We start from the raw sequence: 23118 nt of genomic DNA on the forward strand, positions 1-23118 counted from the left end.
TGAAATAGAATTGTGACTCTTATTATCCACCATACCTGGATTTTTAAAAAGTAGTTACGTTTTAGTTATTTTTAGAACTTTGTTTAGGATATTTATCCAAAAAAGGCAGTTGAATAAAAACTCATTTGTTGTTTTATGACAATAATTTTCTGTGAAATGTTGCTAACTTGACCTTGTATATGTATATAGCTTTGTATTTATTCCTCTTAAGGTAGTGCATATCCTTCCTAACTTTAGATTGAGATTTTGTAAATTAGTGTAAAAATATATTGGTTTTAAACCAAAATATGAATAAAGCACACAAATATTGACTGTCAAAAATGTGTTTATGTTATTCTATCCGTCTTTAGCTTTAAAATGATATATAGTTTGACCATATTGTACCACATTCAATGAAGAAAAACCAAAGCGAAGTTTTAATGAATTTTATCCCCCCCATGAACCTTAATATTTAAGTTAAATGTCAAAAGTATATGCTTTGGTTATAAACAATGCACATTACACGAAATAAGGAAAATGTGATCAATTGACAATTCAGATATGTCGACATACAGTACATGTAGAAAACATGTGAAATAAGTTGCGTTTATAATAAATCGTCAAAACAAATAGGGAAAATGACGCAATAAGTATGTCATTTTATGACGCCACCAATCAGCTGATTCATTATACGGATGGCGAAAAATTATGGCATATGACTAGATTTAAAGGATTGAAGGTCGAATAATTTTGAAGATTAAGTTTTGTCGACTTTGTTTCTTATGAAAAATCATTCAGTGGTAAAGTAAATATAAAAAAAAAAAAAAAAAAAAATTGTGTAATTTTATATTTTATTTCAACATTTCTTTTGGTGAATATGCACATTTTCTTCTAATGGGTGACCTTAAAATTCGATCAATGAACCAAACAATATCGACCTAATTTTAGCGCATATCGCATGACGTCATTTAAAAAGTAGTCCGTGCACGCGACAGGTATATTCCACAGTGTTGAATACAAGCAAGTATATTCCACAACGTGTTATACCGTCAATGTCGCGGTGAAAATGGGATAAACATGCATGCCAAATATCAAGTTGCTATCTTCAATATCTAAAAAGTTATGGCCAAAGTAAAGGTTTTAGCATGACGCCTACGGCGGACGACAAGCTGGCTATGACAATAGCTCGGGTTTTCTCTGAAAACAGCCGAGCTAAAAAAATGAGACCTCTACAGAATAACGGGTGCCACTCTCGGCTGCGGGTGCAGTTTTGAATAAATGAATGCTTGTCTTTTTTATGAGGTCACAGTGACCCTGACCTTTGACCTAGTGACCCAAAAATAGGTGTGGCATCTAGAACTCATCAAGGTGCAGCTACATATGAAGTTTCAAAGTTGTAGGTTGAAGAACTTAGATTTAAGAGCCGATGTTAAAAACCTTAAATGGTAGGGACAGCTTGCGACAAGCTGGCTATGACAACACCTCGGGTTTTCTCCGAAAAACCGCCGAGCTAAAAAGTCTAATGTGACCTCTATAGTATAAACAGACATATGTGACCTGTTGAGTATTAACAGACTTTTCCTGTAAGTTTGCGTACCGACCTTAACAGATTTTCTATATGATTTGACCTAGTGACCTAGTTTTTGACTGCACATAACACAACTTCAAACTTGAACAGGATCCTAGAGACCTAGTTGTTGACCCCAGATGACCCATAAATGAACTTGTCCGAGATTTCATATTGTTACATCGTGACAAAGTTTTATTGACAGTGTGTCAAAATTTTGACCCCTAAGTGTTTACAGTATACAGAAGACAACGCATCATAATGGACAACTGATACAGGGCGATCAAAATAGCTCTCCTTGAGCACTTCGTGCACAGATGAGCAAAAAAAAAAGGTACATTTTACTTCATAATAATGGAAGTACTATAGGATAAAAATGGCACAAAATGCTCTTATTTTCACAGTCTTAAAATAAGACTAAGGCTTATAAATCAGACTGATATGCCACTTGATAGAAAGGGTAGTTTATCATACTGTTATCACAAAAATGACTAGATATTAAATATTGTAAATATCATATTACTGAAAGTGGCATGCATATAATTCTCTAAATGAAGACTTCAAAATGGCCATGATTGAATGGAAATTAAATAAGCATCTGCTCCTGGAATCTCATATTGTTGACATGGACCAATGTGAATGCATCATATGTAAATAAGGAAAAATGGGCAAATATATGCGCAAAATATCTTTTACCGGGGGCATAATAAATGATAAAGGAAGCAATTAGTTTGTAGGCATGACTTGGTCCTGACAGAAGGTAGCACTTTTTATACAAAAAACGTAGGTTTTACAATGAAACTGAAACAATATCCTGAATACTGTTATATACAGCTTATCCACTTCTACATTAGGGCTGTTTGTAAAACATGCATGCTCCCCATATGGGCTGTCAGTTGTAGTGGCAGCCATTGTGTAAATACGTTTTATGTCACTGTGATCTTGACCTTTGACCTGAAAATCTTTACGGGTCATCTGCCAGTCATGATCAACGATTCAATGTACCTATGAAGTTTGATGATCCTAGGCCTAAGTATTCTTGAGTTATCACCAGGAAACCATTTTGTTGTTTCGAGTCACTGTGACCTTGACCTTTGACCTAGTGACCTGAAAATCAATAGGGGTCATCTGCCAGCCATGATCAATGTACCTATGAAGTTTTATGATCCTAGGCCTAAGCATTCTTGAGTATTATCCGGAAATCATTTAACTGTTTCGAGTCACCATGACCTTGACCTTTGACTTATTGACCTGAAAATTAATAGGGGTCATCTGCCAGTCATGATCAATGTACCTGTGAAGTTCCATGATCCTAGGCGTTAGCATTCTTGAATTATCATTCGGAAACCATTTTACTATTTAGAGTCACCATGACCTTGACCTTTGACCTATTGACCTGAAAATCAATAGGGGTCATCGAACAGTCATGATCAAGGTACCTATGAAGTTTCATGATCCTAGGCCTAAGCATTCTTGAGTTATCATCTGGAAACCATTTTACTGTTTCGAGTCACTGTGACCTTGACCTTTGACCTAGTGACTTGAAAATCAATAGGGGTTATCTTCAAGTCATGATCAATGTACCTTATAAGTTTCATGATCCTAGGCGTAAGCATTCTTGAGTTATTATCCGGAAACCATTTTAATGTTTCGAGTCACTGTGACCTTGACCTTTGACGTAGTGACCTGAAAATCAATAGGGGTCATCTGCGAGTCATGATCAATGTATCTATGAAGTTTCATGATCCTAGGCGTAAGCATTCTTGAGTTATCATCCGGAAATCATTTTACTATTTCGAGTCACTGTGACCTTGACCTTTGACATAGTGACCTGAAAATCAATAGGGGTCATCTGCCAGTCATGATCATATGAAGTTTCATGATCCTAGACGTAAGCATTCTTGTGTTATCATCCGGAAACCATTTTAATATTTTCGAGTCACTGTGACCTTGACCTTTGACCTAGTGACCTGAAAATCAATAGGGGTCATCTGCCAGTCATGATCAATGTACCTATGAAGTTTCATGATCCTAGGCCTAATTATTCTTGAGATATCATAAGGAAACCATTTTACTGTTTCGAGTCACTGTGACCTTGACCTTTGACCTAGTGACCTGAAAATCAATAGGTGTCATGTGCCAGGCATGATCAATGTTCCTATGAAGTTTCATGATCCTAGGCGTAAGCATTCTTGAGTTATCATCCGGAAACCATTTTACTATTTCGAGTCACTGTGACCTTGGCTTTTGACATAGTGACCTGAAAATCAATCGGAGTCATCTGTAAGTCATGATCAAATGAAGTTTTATGATCCTAGGTGTAAGCATTCTTGTGTTATCATCCGGAAACCATTTTACTATTTCGAGTCACTGTGACCTTGACCTTTGACCTAGTGACCTGAAAATCAATAGGGGTCATCTGCCAGTCATGATCAATGTACCTATGAAGTTTCATGATCCTAGGCCTAATTATTCTTGAGTTATCATAAGGAAACCATTTTACTGTTTTGAGTCACTGTGACCTTGACCTTTGACCTAGTGACCTGAAATTCAATAGGGGTCATGTGCCAGTCATGATCAATGTTCCTATAAAGTTTCATGATCCTAGGCGTAAGCATTCTTGAGTTATCATCCGGAAACCATTTTACTGTTTTGAGTAACTGTGACCTTGACCTTTGACCTAGTTACCTGAAAATCAATAGGGGTCATCTGCCAGTCATGATCAATGTACCTATGAAGTTTTATGATCCTAGGCGTTAAAGCATTCTTGAGTTATCATCCGGAAACCATATAACTATTTCGAGTCACTGTGACCTTGACCTTTGATATAGTGACCTGAAAATCGATTGGGGTCATCTGCCAGTCATGATCAATGTACCTATGAAGTTTCATGATCCTAGGTTTAAGCATTCTTGAGTTATCATCCGGAAACCATTTTACTATTTCGAGTCACTGTGACCTTGACCTTTGATATAGTGACCTGAAAATCAATAGGGGTCATCTGCCAGTCTTGATCAAACGAAGTTTTATGATCCTAGGCGTAAGCATTCTTGTGTTATCATCCGGAAACCATATTACTATTTCGAGTCACTGTGACCTTGACCTTTGACCTAGTGACCTGAAAATCAATAGGGGTCATCTAACAGTAATGATCAATGTACCTATGAAGTTTCATGATCCTAGGCCTAAGCTTTCTTTAGTTATCATCCGGTGGACAGGCTGACCGACGGACAGACCGACATGTGCAAAACAATATACCGGTACCCCCTCTTCTTTGAAGGGGGGCATAATTAAAATAAGACAGTATGTGATTTAAACCTCTAAACCAGTCTGTGATTTAAACCTTAAACCAGTCTGTTATTTTATTTAGATCTAATGTCCTTAAACGGTGCTAGATCTGAGAATAAATCCTATAAACAAAAGCCACAACTTGTTACAAAATAATGAAGCCCTGAGAAAGTAATTAAATTTGTAGTATAAAATGCACAAATTGTCATTTAAAGACATAATACAAGCTATTTTCATTAAATTGCACAATACAATTTCCATTTTACTAATGGAACCAAGTATTTTCAATGCAGTAAAATATTCAATGAGATTATACAATTTGTGTTTATTCACAGGTTTAAATAGATTAAATTTTAATATTGGTAAAAAGCAATGTAAAAAGAACACACCATTTTAAACTTTTCAATGTACTTTCGGATTACGCATTGAATTACACATTCAACCAGGATATGGTTGGAAACATGTGTGCACCTTAATGCATAACAAATTTAAAATTCAAGGATGAGGTGTTAATTGCTGTTTTCTGATAGAACCCGGATACATGACACTATGACATAAACCATGATCAAAGTTACCATAATTAAAATTATAAAAACTGCACTTGTACTTTTAGACATATTGAAGAGCCAAGCAATAACTCATGCTCAGTTATTCAAAATTGAAAACAGACACAGTGTCGCCTTCAAAATATTTCCATGAAGAATTCAATGGTTATTTTGAAATGTGCAGGATGTAAACGAAAGCAGAATATTGCAGACATTTATATTCCATTCTTGATATTGATCAGTCAGTTTCCAAGGAAAATAGAAAACACTGTTTTATGATTACCAAAAAACCAACAAGCAATCTTTATCACAGAGACAATTGCATACAGATGAAGATGTACAATTACATATACGTCTGGGATTTATCATCTATATTTATAATGCCAAAAACAAATAAGGGGTTAACAAATTTAGATGGAAGTGAATCATGTCAAATGATTCCATTGCATCTAAATGTGTTAACTTCAACTTTGATTTTCAGAGAAGTTCATCTGATGAGAACCAGATGGTGTCATTAAGACACTTAAATATGAAAAGACCTTGATTAGTCACTAGAAATTCCTTTTGTGTTGCTCAATAACATTTGTTACCATGAGTCTGAAAAAAAGATCAACAGTACTCTCATTGAACAGGGTTCAGACATTGGGTCTGCCAGTTGCACCACTGGGTAAGATAAGGGTTGTTTGTAAAACATGCATGCCACCCATATGGGCTCTCCGTTGTAGTGACAGCCATTGTGTGAATATGTTTTTTGTCACTGTGACCTTAACCTTTGACCTAGTGACCTGATAATCAATAGGGGTCATCTGCGAGTCATGATCAATGTACCTATGATGTTTCATGATCCTAGCCATAAGTGTTCTTGAGTTATCATCCGGAAACCCTTCTACTATTTTGGGTCACCGTGACCTAGACCTTTGACCTAGTGACCTGAAAATCAATAGGGGTCATCTGCGAGTCATGATCAATCTACCTGTCAAGTTTCATGATCCTAGGCATAAGCATTCTTCAGTTATCATCTGGAAACTATTTTACTATTTTGAGTCACTGTGACCTTGACCTTTGACCTAGTGACCTGAAAATCAATAGGGGTCATCTGCGAGTCATGATCAATGTACCTATGAAGTTTCATGATCCTAGGCATAAGTGTTCTTGAGTTATCATCCGGAAACCATTTTACTATTTCGAGTCACCATGACCTTGACCTTTGACCTAGTGACCTCAAAATAAATAGGGGTCATCCGTGAGTCATGATCAATGTACCTATGAAGTTTCATGATCGTAGCCATAAGCGTTCTTGAGTTATCATCCGGAAACCATTTTACTGTTTCGGGTCACCGTGACCTTGACCTTTGAAATAGTGACCTGAAAATCAATAGGGGTCAACTGCGAGTCATGATCAATCTACCTATCAAGTTTCATGATCCTAGGAATAAGCGTTCTTGAGTTATCATCCGGACACCATTTTACTATTTTGGGTCACCGTGACCTTGACCTTTGACCTAGTGACCTGAAAATCAATAGGGGTCATCTGCGAGTCATGATCAATGTACCTATGAAGTTTCATGATCCTAGGCATAAGCGTTCTTGAGTTATCATCCAGAAACCATTTTACTATTTCGGGTCACCATGTCCTTGACCTTTGACCTAGTGACCTGAAAATCAATAGAGGTCATCTGCGAGTCATGATCAATCTACCTGTCAAGTTTCATGATCCTAGACATAAGCTTTCTTGAGTTATCATCCGGAAACCATTTTACTATTTCGGGTCACCGTGACCTTGACCTTTGACCTAGTGACCTCAAAATCAATAGGGGTCATCTGCGAGTCATGATCAATGTACCTATGAAGTTTCATGATCCTAGGCCTAAGCGTTCTTGAGTTATCATCCGGAAACCACCTGGTGGACGGACCGACCAACCGACCGACATGCGCAAAGCAATATACCCCCTCTTCTTCGAAAGGGGGCATAAAAATAAATAACTTGTATTATTATTATAACAAGAATCAAGTGACAGTTTAAGAAAATAAGAAGCCTCAAAAACCTTTAAAATGTGTCTTGTTCTGTGAAAATTGGTCAAAATGCATGTACGTAAAGTGTCGTCCCAGATAAGCATGTGCAGTTCACACAGGCTAATCAGGAACGACACTTTCCGCTTTAATGGTATTTTTTTCGTTAAAATGAAGTCCCTTTTATTTTTTAACAGAAAATCTAGTTAAAGCGGAAAGTGTCGTTCCTGAAAAGCCTGTGCAGACTGCACAGGCTTATCCGGGACGACACTTTACGCACATGCATTATGCCCAGTTTTCTCAGAACAAGACACAAATAAACAAAAAATCTGCAATATGACTAGATTAAAGATGAACAATGTTAACGAATTCTTGAATCAAAATTCAAACTGTATACAATACTGAAAGTAAACACATATTAAATGTAAGTGTTCAGATTGTCACATCAATAAATTGAATTGTTACAAAGTCATTCTGTCCCCCCGGGTGCTTCTGAAGCACTCAAAGTTGGTTTAGCTTTAACCTTTTCAACTTTAAGGTTCTTATTAAAGAAGACAAGTTTATCTACATTTTCTGGCAACAGACAAGCCCTTTGGGCCGATACAAGGTCTCCTGTAGTAGAAAATACTCAATCACTAGCCACAGATGTTCCTTTGATGATCAAGTATGAACAGGCAACTCTAGCTAGGATAGGATATTTGTCAGACCTTGCCCCCTACCAGTCTATTGGATTCACTTCCATTTTCGCCCTTGATTCTTTGAGATAACAGTTCAGCTCTAATTCAACTTTATCAGCAGCAGAAGACTCTTCTTTAGTAATGAACAAACGTCCTAGAGCACTTGTTGGTTTTTTGCCATTATCTGCCTCTGGGGTGTCTTCAACAATAATAGTTGGCTCTTGCTCCTTGTAGTTGTTGTTGCCATCAGATTGCTCCTCATCATTCAGGATGTTCAACTGAGGGGGCTGGTCACTGTCATCAGCTGTGGCCTTAGCTTCCTCCTGTGTGACAGCTGTTTGTCTCATCTGAAAGAAAAATAAATTTAAAAAATGTACATTCTGATGATTTTATGCCACATAATCCTTATGTGCTAATGTGTAAATCTGTTATCTGTGTGATACCTATGTTTTCTATCAAAAGGCTCCAATTTCTCATTAGTTGAATCTATATAGAATTATTACATACATTTCCTTGTAACATCAGTTGTGTTTTAATGAATTCATATTTTATTTCTTTTTCAGCTTTTATATGCATGTTGAACTATTTTCCCATGTAATACAAAGTTTAACCAGCCTATGTTTATTGTTAAAAGTCTTGCCAACACAAACATATTGAATTGAATTGGTTTTGAGCTTTACATAGTTAAATAAAATAAGCTTATTTCCTTAGTTCCTTACAATATTAACCTGATCCATGACCCTTAAGAATAAAAAATTCATGATAAAGTGTTCATAATTCCAGTAAATTTAAACAGATGTTAAACAAATACACTCAGCTTTTCTATTTTCATAAATTAGGGGATCAGGTTAATACTGTAAGGCAATATTATAGGAATTAACAAATTATATTGTTAATTATAAATACAAAGGAAGATTACCAATCCCATCCGAAGAGCAATGGTAGACATTCTGTTTTTGATGGCTGCCAGCGCATCAGTTCTGTTCTGATCAGTGATGAACTGGATGTCGCTGAATCTTGAGTCAACAAGGCTGCACTCTACTAGTCCAAATAATTAGACGTAAGCTACCCCGCTTACCCCTCGATGTAAATCGACCTCATATTTATAGGAGTAGCACTCTACCAGAAATGGTTCTACGTCATTATACCTTAAAATAATAAAATAAATCTAAATCATTTGTGAATTTATAAAAACATTTGCGAACTATGTCAAGGTTCTTAAATAAGACTCTTTAATATGTTATAGTAATACTAGTTAATAGTAGTTATAATCAGATAAATTTTCGACCATAATACTACAATGTTTGGAAAGTAAATAATTCAGTCATTTGCTTGATTCAGAAATATGCTCAAACTGTGCATTGAAACACACTGCCTTCATTTCAACGGATTAAAAAACGAGGTCAAGTTAAAAATTACCGTGTTTGCAGATCTCCAAGCATGGCAGCCTTGACTCTTGAGACGGTTTCACTGTCCAAATCATTTGCTGTCACATGCAGAGTCAGCAGCTTCTTGTAGTTGAATATAAGAGAGACTGTCGGATACTTCTCACCACACAGAACTGTTGCAGCTGTCTTGAATGGCTCAAGGAGCTAAATGATAAAATTAATTTTTGAGAAATAAAAATAGGAAAGTTAAAATATACCTTGTTGGCAGTCTTTTTGGTAGGATAATAATAATGTTCAGGGAATATTCTAGAATTTACTATCTATGGGTCCCTGAACTCGCAGATTTTAGACCAATAAGTCCCAGGCCAAAATTAATGAGTCCACCTTGAAAAAGAATGTGTCCCAAATTTTGAAAGATACCAAGCAGTGAAGAAAATGAGTCTAAATCACACTAGCTCAAATACTACTGTTAAGTCCGGTAATCTTGCGCGTCCGGTAATCTTGCGCACTTCGCATTTGCGAATCTCGCAGACGACAAATGGTTTTCTTTAGTGATGCAAGATGGAATTTCACATTTTTAATAATTTACGGATTTAAAAGGTACGTATTCCATGCAAAATAAAATTCGATCATTACATTTAAACGACGGTTGCGTCATCCCTATACATCGTAAACACTGGCCCACTTACGAAAAATTCGAAATGAATCACAAATTCCCTGCAGTCTTTAGCGTTTTCATACTTTAAAATAAGAATTCATAAATCCAACGTGTATTTTAGCATTCCATTGCACAATATTCGATCAGTTATGGTATTTTTGGCCATGAAAATATATCGCATCAGACCGACATAGTCCATTATTTCCTGTAGTCATTATTTCCCGCCATTCTGTCAAACCAATTTGGTATGATCTCCGCATGCGCAATGGCCTAGTTTTGGTATTTTCTGTAAACTATGGAAGCATGATCGAGATACAATCAAACCCGTTATGCATAAACTTTTTTTTTCACGCATACCGGTACTTTTTTTATTAATTGTACACTATTACTAGTGACTATATTATTTGTTGATTTGTAGTGAACAAAAACTGCACTAGAAATCCACATTTAATTTCAATGGTTTTACAAACTGATTTCAAAATATTTTTCTGGAATGTTTTTTGTCAATAATTGGACACCAAACAGTAGTGCGTTCAGTTACAGCGAACGTTCGCCAATGATCGTTCGTTTCCGATTCGGTCTCATTGAACGATAAGTTCGGCGCGAACGTTTCAAGATGGCGGCTCCCAGAAAGTTGATTGCGATTTTGAATGCGGAAATCGCTAATAACACAGAAAGTACTTAACTAACAGATATTTCAAAAATAATAAAACATATAATAATTTGATTTTAATTATAAGTGGTGCGGATGCGATAGTGTTATTTTACGTAAGCGATCGAAATTTAGTGTAAGAGGTGCATTGAATCAGTTATAAAACAAAGCCCTAAAATAGCGCAATACATTACAATCTTCAATTGTAATTGTTATTTTCTTTAACATTGAATGAATTTTCGTTTCGTTTACATTTAATGAAAATATTAATAAATTTTAGCATTCAAATGGAAAAAAAACACCTGCATATTTTGCGAATTGAACTGTCTTTGAATGCACATGTATATTGAAAACTGTTTTGTAGTGATTATGAGCGATACAAATCTGGCATTTTATTATACCATAAGTCTATGCATTTATTATACCCAAGTATTTTATATCCTTATTATGATAAAACGCGATTGCTTGTTTTCACGATGATGTTTCGAACAATGCAAACACATCGGAATTTACATTTGCAGGTACCCGTTAAATATGATAATTGTGTAGCAGTAAATTTCTAAAATATTTTAAATGTATTGTCATTATAAAACACTTAAGTGTTATGTTTAAACTGGCTTATATATATATACTGAAAAGATCCTGTTAATCCAATTCGGAAAAATGTACGCCTATTTTTTAAATATGTTCAAATGTTTTATTAAAGCAACTGTTACGTTTTTGGCTTAATATGCCAAGAGATGACACGGAGGTATAATAAATTGTGTGTAATGACCAGACACATGTGGTTAATGACCCCATACTGAGTCATACAAATATAGGTCCCTGGGTTTATGACATCCTGTTTTCTTAGTAATTGTCTGGACAGTGTCCGATCATATCGAGATAATCGGTTTGCGATGAACAACGGAGCAATTAAACAATGGGTGGTTAAAAATGCTGAAATAAGGAGTGTCAAAATTGGTGTGAACAATGAAATAAAAACATTTACATGTATCAAGAGGATTTAATTAATCTGTAACAAGGTAAGTTTTTACGGACATATAGGTTCAAATAGTTCCTTTATGTTGATTACAAAAAATCAATCAATTTGTTGTTTGTTTTCGTCCTTAATTGTGTTCATTAATTGGATTCTATTTAATCTGAAAGATTTTCAATTTCTGAGTATTTTGTTGTTCTTAAAAAGAGTCGCGAATATGATTGAAAATCTTATCACGATGCGGATCATCAAACGCAAACAATAGCAGAATGGCTGCAGTGTTGACGGCCAAAATTTGAGGATGCGCAAACGTGGCGTCATTATCGGAATCCCCAAAACCTCCTATACACTTTGTTTATTGTTCAATTCATTTTATGTACTACAAATTAGGAAAAAATATCGAAGTTACACTCAACAAATACAACATATTTATTTGTCCGCCATCTTGGTTTCGCTAGCGAACTATAGCGAACTACCTCCCGAGAGGGTTCGCTTCGGTTCGCGAACGTTCGCGGCGAACCGAGCGTTCAATAGCGAACGTTCGCGACCGTTCGTGAACTATAGCGAACGTTCGCTGTAACTGAACGCACAACTGAGATGTCTACAATTTTGCCTAAACGAGATCATTACAGAAAGTGCGCAAGATTACCGGACACTGTGATAATTTGAAAATGAGGTGAGTCATGTTTGTTTTGAAATCATATCGGATAGATCTTCACTGAATTAATCAGATATTTTTGTGTTAATAAGCACATCAATTTATAATTTCCATAATAAATTTAGATATTATGTTGTCAATTTATAAAAGAACATGTTTTTAAACCAATTGACCCTTAACTGCGCAAGATTACCGGACAGCATCGTATATTTTGCAATAAACTTTTAATAATCTCAAAAACATGTTGAAACCAAAAAAGCAAATTCAGGGTCATCACTATCTTGTTTGCCTTCACATAGGCTTTAAAATTATCTGTTACATGAATGTAACTTGTTACAACATTTCAACTTGATTCAAATCGATGATAATATTATTGTTAACATCCGAATTGCGAGCTTGATAATATTATTGTTAACGTCCGAATTGCGAGCCGTTGGCCTACCATTATTAAAGTTTAGAGTTGTTTGTTTTGGATTTAGCTTCAACACATATTTCGGAGGCATTTTTCTGTATTATTTATGACTAAGTTACAAAAAGTTAAAGCAGGTTTTCATCCAGGGACTCTAGAAAATATCATAACACACTCTATTTAAATGGTCGATTCTAATTGGTTTGTATTATACAGCAGAGGCTTGACTAGAGCCAATCAAAAGACTTGTTGCAGTCTTCAAGCCTCATTTGGTTAAACTCAGCGTTCATCGCTACACTTTAGACTCATACCCAAGATGGTTTGTACTAAACGTGATTCGCGTATGTGTTAACGGATTCGTTTCAGCAATGCGTCTGAGTGGACGCACATATTTCAAAACTATGCGTCTATTTCGATATTTGTGCGTCATAGACGCGGGGCGCACATGTAGATTATTCCCTGAAAGTTATTAATTTATTTTCATTTTTAATACTAAAAAAAACTCTTAACAAAAAGTACTAGTAATCAAAATGGCAAATGGAGGCACACTGAAAAAGTACTTAGGCATTCATCAAATACATAACTTTAAAATAGATTCATGAGTACCTTAATCAGCTGATCTATAAACTTCATCATCTTCAGTAAGCGGGGGTTCCTTGATTTTCAGGTCACGCAATTTCATAGTGGCATCCACAGCAGTTCTCTGGCCAGCGAATCTATAATATGTAAAAAAAACGGAAATTAAAAGAACTTCAGGGCGAGAACAACTCTTCACAAGTTAAGGAACCATCAAGAAACTTCTTCTCAACTATTTCAATTATTTTCTTGTACCTAAAAACAATCAATTTATGTTCACCATATAAATTTCGAGTCAGTTGTCGCCACTATAACTCTTAAATACTAAAATTCATGTTTTATTTGATAGAAAAAGTAAAACAAAGCAAACCAAAGTGCTTCCTGATAGACATTTAGGTTAAATATAAAATTCATTTAATAAAAATCTGAAGAACATGAGTAAATAACTAAATATTATGTACTTTTTGTAGTATTTGATAACTAATACTCATTTTTGTGATTTACCTTGATATCATTTTAAGACTTTATCATCTTGCCTACCTTTCTAACATGTCAAAGGTGCTATTCCATCGTGTGTCGACATCTTGAATGAGCCGGAGGGGTTTCATTCCGAGGGCTGTGGCTATAGCAGCAAGCCATGCTGCTGCGGTACTGCTGCCATGGAAGAATCCTACAATCCGCCTTACTTTTTTCAACAAATTGGAAACAGTTTCGTTTTTGAGCCCCTTGTGAACTGTCAAATTAAGGACGTGAGCAAGACAACGCACATGCTGCAAACCACACATTTGTACTGCATTAACAATATTGGCTGCATTGTCTGTTGTGATGGCAGGCTTTTGACCTTTTTTTACTAGGTTCCACTCTACTGTAGCTGAGTTAAGAACAGCACCCAAGTTTTCAGCTGTGTGACTTTCATCTCGGTGTCTTTTTTGCAGAACAAAACTTTTCATTTCATTATCTTTTGGAACTGTATGGGCAGTTATTGTGACATAGCTTTGTGTGGCCCGGCTAGTCCAACCGTCAGTAGTAAGCTAACTGCTTCTGCATCCTGGATATCAGCCATCACTTCTTGTCTCACTTCACTGTACAAGTTAGGAATCATGGTTTCTGCAAAGATTTTCCTGCTAGGAATAGGGTATTTTGGGTCGATACATGCAATCATATGACAAAATCATGGGTCGTCAACAATACTAAATGGCCTCAAGTCTTTTGCCAGGAAAACAGCTATGGCTCGCGAAATCTTTGTATAGATCCCAGATTTAACACTTAGTGTTTTATCCAGGCCGTTTTAGCGTGGCGCGGCGCCACGCCGCTTTTTTGAAGGGCCTCGCTGCCCCTTTCAAAGCAAATCAGCGCCCCGCTGCCCTTTTCAAAGGCCGCCGCCCTGTTTTCCGCCGTGCGCGACCTTATTGATAACATCTTAATTGCCTCTTTACCAAGCTTCTAAGCCGACTATTATCATCGAAGATTCGCGCGGTTGTGAATTCGTCATGCGTGAATAACCATGTGTCAATATCAATAGATAATTTCAGTGGCTTTGTAACACTAATCGGTCCGGATACAATCGTGCACGGTTACTTAGGAGACTTGATGAAAACCTCGATGTTATTCACGTGGAAATTGTGCATTTCATGCATAATTCAGTTATATCAAAACATTTATTTTAACGCGTATTTAAATTTAAAAAAAACCAGTTGTATCCGTAAAATATTGATTTGATTTCAATTTAATGCAAAACAGTTTTAAGTTAATAAAAATTAATTAACAGGGCTTGCACTAAGCGGCGTACGGCCGTATATTACGCCCGATAATTGTTTCCATACGCCGATTACAAAACCCCATGACGTCCACTGTACTTCCTGAAAATTGGCCATACGCCGAAAATAGCAACCCGTGACATATTAAAGCTGTCGAATAAAATAACGCTCCGCCTCCTATCCAATACAATTGGCGCAGGCTCACAGTAGATGTGTGTTGATGAATTGCAGCAGACGACAATCTTAACACGTTTGCTGTTCACGGTTAGGCAGACCGCGCTTAATTGACATGACGCCTTATCAGTGATCGCTCCGCCCACTTAATCACGTGGCTCAGCGGGAAGAAAACCTAGACAAGCTAACATCAAAATTGCTTCTTTGCCTCTAGACTGCATATAGATTTACACGATATTCCGGATGATTTTATGGACTTGTTTAACACAATATTACACTTGTAAAGGGGTTGATGCCATTAAGGTATTCTGCAAATGCAAAAAATATACGATTAAAGAGAACATCAGCTATTTATAACGGGTAAATCTGTACATTAAACACGCTCTCAAACGCTTACGCGCTTACCGAAATCGAACCCGCTATTACGTGTAATGGTGGTATTTGCAATAAATTAACACTTCACCGGTATTTACCCGTGTTATTAACTAAATTATTACCGAAACATTCCCCCCTACCCGTGTATTTGACACGAAATAGCGCTTTATAACTGGGAATTTGGTGAAGTTTTACGCGCTTTCTGACGCCGGGTGGGTACCTCAATCCCACATGTTATTGCGTATAAAAGTGATATTAATCATATTAAACATTGCTACTGGGACATTTATCAATCACTATAATTAAAAGCGCAAAAACAACACAGTAAGTTTGGACATTGTCTGATATAAAATTAACGTCGTACGAAATGGAATACGGTCAGGCTATTATAAATTAATAATCGCGAAGGTACCGACTTCCCCGAAGTAACCGAATTTATTGGTGAACTAATATCAGTAATAATAACTCTTTTACAAAAGCATTTATCGATACGTCTTTATTAAAATAATAACAAAATGGTTTTCACTTGTTTCTGACACACACAGAAACGCGATTTTTAACGGGGATTTCGTAAAGTTACACGAATTGGGTACCAACATTCTCAATTATTTTACATGCACACGTGACATAATACATACTTAATAATGCTTAGTTAATGCTTATATGACATTTCAAGTTTGTGAAATAAATTAATGTTCTATAAAGGAGATCTCGGTAATTCTTGAAGCTTCCACTCGCTCTTGTCAAGACCGCATTACCGCGTTGAAAATGGTATAAATTTAATTCATCTAACTTATCTTTCTGGATACCAAATGTCAGAGTTGCATTAACCCTTTTTACACCGTTTTTGCCATATTTCATTTCCTTTTTTAATCCGAACAAAATAAACGAAACTCAGTTTAAAAAATGAGATCTAGGCATTCGAGCTCCTAGTGTGGATTTAAAGCGTTTATTGGTGACACCACATGAGTGCAAATGTGTAGATACCGTTAATAAGATAATATTATCACATGTCACCTTCAAATAACATGTATGATGTCAATTAAGTGCATTACTATCAGAGTAATAAAACACAGCATGAATTAGGCTTCATGCTGGGTTTTATTTCTCTTTAAGTAATGCAGATGAACCTCGCTTCTGACCTAGTAACTCATAAAACTAATTAAAAAAAGTGAAATATTATGTGATTATCAGATCGATAACATAAACAATTTAAATCTGCTAGTATATCCGATAAAAATATATTATAATTGTCTTTGACAGTGTTGACGTTCAGTTGTTCGTGGTGACGACCGCATGCATTTATACGTCTCTTACACTTCTCAAGATCTCTTTTCGGCTTTGGAAACGATATAAATTAAGGTCACCAACTAATCTTGCAGGATATCGATTGTCCGAGTTGCATAATCCCCATTGACACCGTTTAACCATTTTTAATCGTTTTTTTAAAGAGGAAAACAAAAGAAACTCGTTGGAATAAAAGTGAACCTAAACATGTAGCTTGTCTAGAAAATGGCGGACAGGTCGTTGCTAACGAGTGCGCCCGATTAATCGATCGCTGATTGGTGGATCAATTCTAGTGGGCGGAGCGATCATAGATAAGGCGTCATGTCAATTGGAGCACGTGCTTGTTTATTGTCACGATGTTTTGATTACAATAACGTGTGAATGTCGGCAAAGAAGTTGATACCCCGTCTTGGACCCTGTTTGGCCAAAAGTTGATAATTGTTGTAACAGTAGTAGGCCTGCACCATTGGTTCAATTAAGAACATAATGACCCGTTTGTAACTTGTCAAAATATGTTAATTGGCAAACACATATATGAATTTTACAAAAATATTGAACTTGTACCACTTATCATTCGTGTTTAAAATGTCGCAACGTACGCTTTCCGATTTTGGCATTCCACTTTCGACGAAACGTAAATTAGAAATTGATGCAAATTGCTTTGTTAGCAAACAAATTTATCTCGGAGACCAATAAACGTGTATTGAATTAATTGACAATGAACAAAAGACAGTACGGCGCCGTTCCTAGTTACACTTTTTGCGAAATAAAATGTACACAATACAACACGTGGTCATGAAAGTTCAAAGTGAAAACAATACCCGTTTACAATTTTATGCGGCAACACTTTAATTTTAGTACATGCACATTTCACCATGTCATTTATTAAATAAAAATAAAATAATTAAGTTATTTGAAAGCCCAGTTGTCATATAAAGGATCCTCGACTTGAGTGCTGACAGGGAAGCCAGTTGTATATCATGTATATTTGGTATACGTGTCAATGTACATGCCAACACCTATTGGGCCCTACGTGTCAAGAATAAAAACAACAACTGGCGCAACAAAATATCCAGATATGTGATATAACTTTGCTTGAATATTAAAATGTTCTCATTCAAATTTATTTTCGAATGTAGAAAAGTAGATAAGTGCATTGGACATATGCACATGTATTTGCGATATTACTTGTGCTTGTGCTTCATTTATTTCGTTGGTCTCCAGGAAAAAAGTTCAGAAATAGTTGTTTTCTGCCATAACAGCTTAATAAGCTGTGAAACGGAAAATGCCGTCGTGCAAACGGAGGTTGACACAACTTCAAAAAGATAATGCAAAAGTGGCGAAAAACAATGTTAGTTTATTGAAATTTGTGCAGAGGACTGACGGAACCGAACGGCAACGGTCTATTATAACCATACAAAAGACAATAACTTCTTAAAGGAAATGAGGTCCTGTGACATTCTTACAATTTCCCGTCGTTTTCCTAAATATTTTGATGTAAATGTTATTACTGTCGCTTACATGTACATTACGGAATATTGTTGTGTTTAACGAAGTTCTATTCATTTATTATTAACTGATTGGTGACATTAATGTTCACGGCCGCTTAGGGTTCGAACTCGAACTTAATATTAAAATATATATTTTGCAGAATATTTATAACAACAATGTTTGAGTATTAAGAATGCACTTAATCAATTTATGAATTATGAGTTTAATAAGTATTTTTATTACATTTCGTTAATATCTAAGGGTGATAGTAGCACACATTGTAAAATATATATTTTTCATTTCAGGGCAGAGCAGGTTTCTGATGTGACGCGCGAGCAAGTCACTACGCACAGCGTAACTGACAACGTAAACGGGGAAAACTGCGATAGTGGTAAGCGCAAAAACACCGGACATGCATCTTGTTTCAACGAGAAATGGAAGGAAGGTCGGCCATGGCTCCAGTGTGAAACTAAAATGAGTGATGACGGACATAGCTATGACTGTTTGTTTTGTGCCCTATGCAAAAAAATGGTTTTCATCTCTACGACTGGATGCCATTACACGTCACGAAAGCTCTGCCCAGCACCAGTCGTGCGTTTCTGCTGAGCTGAATAATGCTTCGCAGATCGACCAGGTCAACAAGGAAATGGAATCAAAGGAAGGGAAAGCACTCGTCGATGCCCAGAAGGTGCTCTACTTCCTAATTCAACATAATCTACCGCACACAACACTATTTAAGCCGCTAGTGGACCTCTGCGTTGAGTTAGGGGCTACAAACCTAGGATATTTGAATAAAGCCAAGAACGCCCAGTACACAAGTCCATTAATAGTTGGCGAGTTTCTACAGTGCCAGGCCGACACTGTGGAAGAAGATGTACAGCAGCGGGTTACTAACAGCGAGGTCTTCGGCTTGATGGTGGACGAGTACACCGACGTCAGCAGTAGGAAACATCTTGCGTTGGTTGCTAAGTATGTTGATAACGGAACCATGAATTTGGCCTTCCTGCAAGACATCCAACTTCCCAACGGCACCGCTGACGTCATCTACTCGTCCATTAAAGACTACATGAAGACCGCCAAAATTGACCTTGGCAAGATGACGTCGTTTGCCAGTGACGGACCTTCCGTGATGGTTGGAAAGAAAAACGGTGTAGTTGCACAAATCCAAAGGGACAATCCTCGGGTGATACCAGTCCACTGTATGAATCATCGTTTGCAACTGGCTGTGTCGAAGGCGTTTAGTAGTGTGAAAGAAATTGATGCTATTGATGAGCTGCTAACAGCACTATGGAAATACTACCACTTCAGTACAGTCAAGTCAGGCAGCCTAGATGCCATCCAGGATTTAATAAGAGAACTAGGTTTCAGTGACACCAAGCAAAACTTGACCGTGAAAAAGGCTGTGCACACAAGATGGCTTAGTCAAGAAAATGCTCTTCAATCGATCCGAAAACTGTACGAACCAATATGCATGGATCTAGAAAATGCCATATCTAGTGGGCGGGACAAAAAGCTGGGTGATCACTCTGGAGCTTCTGCGAGTGTTCTCCTGAAGCTAATGAAAAAATATGACAAGTTGTACTACATCCACCTTTTGTGTGACATCTGCACAGTGTTGGCAAAACTGACGTTGCTGTTTGAAAGGGCCGATGTAGACCTGTCGTCAGTCCAACCCCAACTGGAATCTACAGTAGTGAACCTACAGCGCATGAAGACACGAGCTGGGCCATTCTTGTCCAAGGTGTCATCAGTGGCCGAAAAACTAGAGATTGAGGAAACTGATCATGACAGAGTACAAACTGCAAGGAACAAGTTTACTGACACGTTACTGGAGCACCTTCAAGAGCGGCTGGATCATTCAGAGCTTATCACGGCAATGGCTGCACTAGACTTCAGCCATGTGACACAGGAGCAAATCGCCCTGCATGGGGAGCAGGAAATCATCCAGCTTGCCGGCCACCTTCAACTGCCAGAGGAAGAACTGCTAGCAGAGTGGGCAGACCTGAAAGTCAAGTTCCATGCAAACTCGGAGGCCAGGTCACCCAAACTCATCTTGAAGCAGCTGAGCGACAAACAAGAATTGGTAGGGGACCTGTTTCCGAACATCAAAAAACTCCTGTGTGCATATGAAACACTAATTCTTTCCACTGCTGCTGTTGAAAGAGTGTTTTCTCAAGTGAAGCTCATAGTCACTAAACACAGAAACCGACTTGAAGTAATGACTACAAACAAATTACTCATCATAAAGCTGAACACAAAATCTTATTGTGACATTGACATGAGGAAGGTCGTCAAGTTGTTCCTGAAAAAGAAGAGAAGGATAATGTAAAATTCTGTAAAAAAACAACAACAAACAAATGAAAACAATGTCATTACGCAGAACTTTCTGACTATTCAACAAAGTGTTAGTGTTTGTGAATCTCTTTTTAAGATGCATATAAAGGACTTGTTTGTGCAATGTGTGTAACGTTTTAAATATAAATAATTGTTTAAGAGGGTAACTCATTTAACAGTATTCTAAGACTTCTTTGAAAAGCTATAGTTTGTATAAGATATATATCCTATGGTGTTTAATCTTGTTTTTTGTTACTACATGAAAATATAAAACACATAATAAAATATACATTCTGGATTTTGTTGGTTTAATTATTCAACAATAAATCTCAAAACTATACATACAATGTTTGTGTGTAACAAAGCTTGTTATTAAGTCCCTATACAGATATATTTGTGCCCTTTTTATGGATGTCGCGCGCTAAAGTGCCCTTTTTTGAAATTTTGCACCACGCCCCTTTTCCTTCCTGTATAAAACACTAAACACTGTACTGCTCAGTAGTAGATGCAAGTCTAACAACATCTGTTATTTTCATTTGTGTTTTTTGTTTCTTGGATTTGGAAGGAGATGAGTAAGTTGCTTTGCTTGATGACGCCTCATTATCTTTACGTTTGCCGTTGTCATGCTTGTCAGATTTTAGTATCGTTGAGTGACCTAATTCGACGCATTTTTTGTTTTGCCTGTTTGATACATAAGCGACATCTGTTGACGTCATACAATAGCACATGGCACTCTACCTACAATTTACTATAGTTATTGTTTGTTATGTGGAAAATAGCGGGTTAAAAGGTAAGATATGGTTGATCGGTTTGCAATTGATGGATTTTTATGTATTTTACATAATGCAAAACTTTTGAACACTTTACACCCAATTGTCTTTGTTAATAAGACCGTGGGATAATGCGTCGGTTTCGTCTGCAAAAGTTCACTATTTCATTCATAAGTAATGTGACTGCCATTTGACAAAACATCGTATAAATAGATTTATTTTCACTATGAAAAAGGTGTACGCGTAAACTTTGATTTGAAGTCCGGATAGGTTTTTGGTTCAGCTGTAATACAATTTTAACTATATGTAGCAAGTGTTTATGTTGGTAATTGCATATTATGTTTATTACTAATTTTCATTTAATTAATTATAAGTGCAGGTTCCACAAAAGAAGTACAGGTTATATTCACATATATTCCATACACACAGCTTATGACAGGGTTGCTGACACAGGCCCCTATTAAAACCACTGCCAGACAGTATGGCATCACACAATTAAAAATATTAATTGCTTTAATTAATTTCAGTTTCATATTACTTTTACAGGAATTACAAATTTCAGTACAACAACCATGAGTTAATATTTTATTCATTCAGTCTCCACAGGAGTGATATTTACATTGAAATCATGTAACCAATCAGATGCGTCGTTTTAGGGCACTCTCAACAGATATGGCCGCCGTTGGCTAGATTGAACTTTACCGGTACGCAGTTGTTTACCACCATCGACAAAGCGGAGGTTTGGGGGCGGTAGCCCCCGATACTAAAGAAATATATAGGATAAAAGGATTATAAGGTGTTGCGTTAGTTGTTATGTGTTAGGTGTTAAGGGTTAGGGTACGCTGTTTGATGTTAAGTGTTGCGTACCGGTAAAGTTCAATCGTCCCGCCGCCGTTACATAGACTTAGGTCATTTCGTTTTTCAACGATTTTTTGTTGATAACACAATCAATTGAATTTAAAATGTGTAAATAAAAGGTACATGTGTAATGAAATAACAAAATTAATAACATAAATCCCTATATTGAGCAACAAAACTTCAACGAACTGCTTGTATGCGTCGAAATTAGGCACTCGAGGATAAGTGTGGATGTCTCGTTTCTATGTGTTTGTTTAAATTAGAGGTTGTTCCTGTTCTGTAAACCAAAGACCTATAGATAACACAGATTGGAAACTCTCGTCTTCGCGATAGCGATATGCGATAATATCTAACGGCGGACGCGGGTCACGTGACATCGATTTTGGAGATGCCGGTGTACCTGTAGATTCTTCCCTGTTCCAGCTACTGTCGACCATTTTGTTTTAAAGCAATCAATTATGGGCAAAGTCGGTCGCCGCAAACAGACATATTGATTTTTTTTTGTGTAAATAAAAATAAGTTTTTATTTTCTTTGTTGATAATGCTTTAGGTTTTGGTAGTTATTATTCTTATGTATTATTATTTAACGGAATTTGAAAGAGAACAATGGATTTGTTCATTTTCGATAATTTTGAAAAATTGAAAGGCCCAAACGATTTTTTTCAAAAACTTCTTCATTTCTCATC

General features: G+C 36.6%; 1 protein-coding gene across 1 annotated transcript; it reads right to left on the bottom strand.

The window, feature by feature from the left end:
• Positions 1-5580: 5580 nt before the first annotated feature.
• LOC127877837 (uncharacterized) lies at positions 5581-9172 on the bottom strand. Its single transcript, XM_052424111.1, has 2 exons — positions 8986-9172; positions 5581-8413 (listed from the first exon to the last, which is right to left on the bottom strand). The coding sequence occupies exons 1-2, from the start codon at positions 9013-9015 to the stop codon at positions 8105-8107; spliced, it is 339 nt and encodes a 112-aa protein (XP_052280071.1). The 5' UTR covers positions 9016-9172; the 3' UTR covers positions 5581-8104.
• Positions 9173-23118: the final 13946 nt, after the last annotated feature.

This window comes from Dreissena polymorpha, chromosome 4 (assembly GCF_020536995.1).
Source record: "Dreissena polymorpha isolate Duluth1 chromosome 4, UMN_Dpol_1.0, whole genome shotgun sequence".
Taxonomy (NCBI): Eukaryota; Metazoa; Mollusca; class Bivalvia; order Myida; family Dreissenidae; genus Dreissena; species Dreissena polymorpha.

What these genes read in the sequence shown, in the direction of transcription:
- LOC127877837 (XM_052424111.1), bottom strand. Translation starts at nt 9,015, where the DNA reads ATGTCTACCATTGCTCTTCGGATGGGATTG. An exon ending in TTGCTCTTCGGATGGGATTG is followed by an intron (nt 8,414 to 8,985) that starts GTAATCTTCCTT and finishes TTTTTCTTTCAG; the next exon opens with ATGAGACAAACAGCTGTCAC.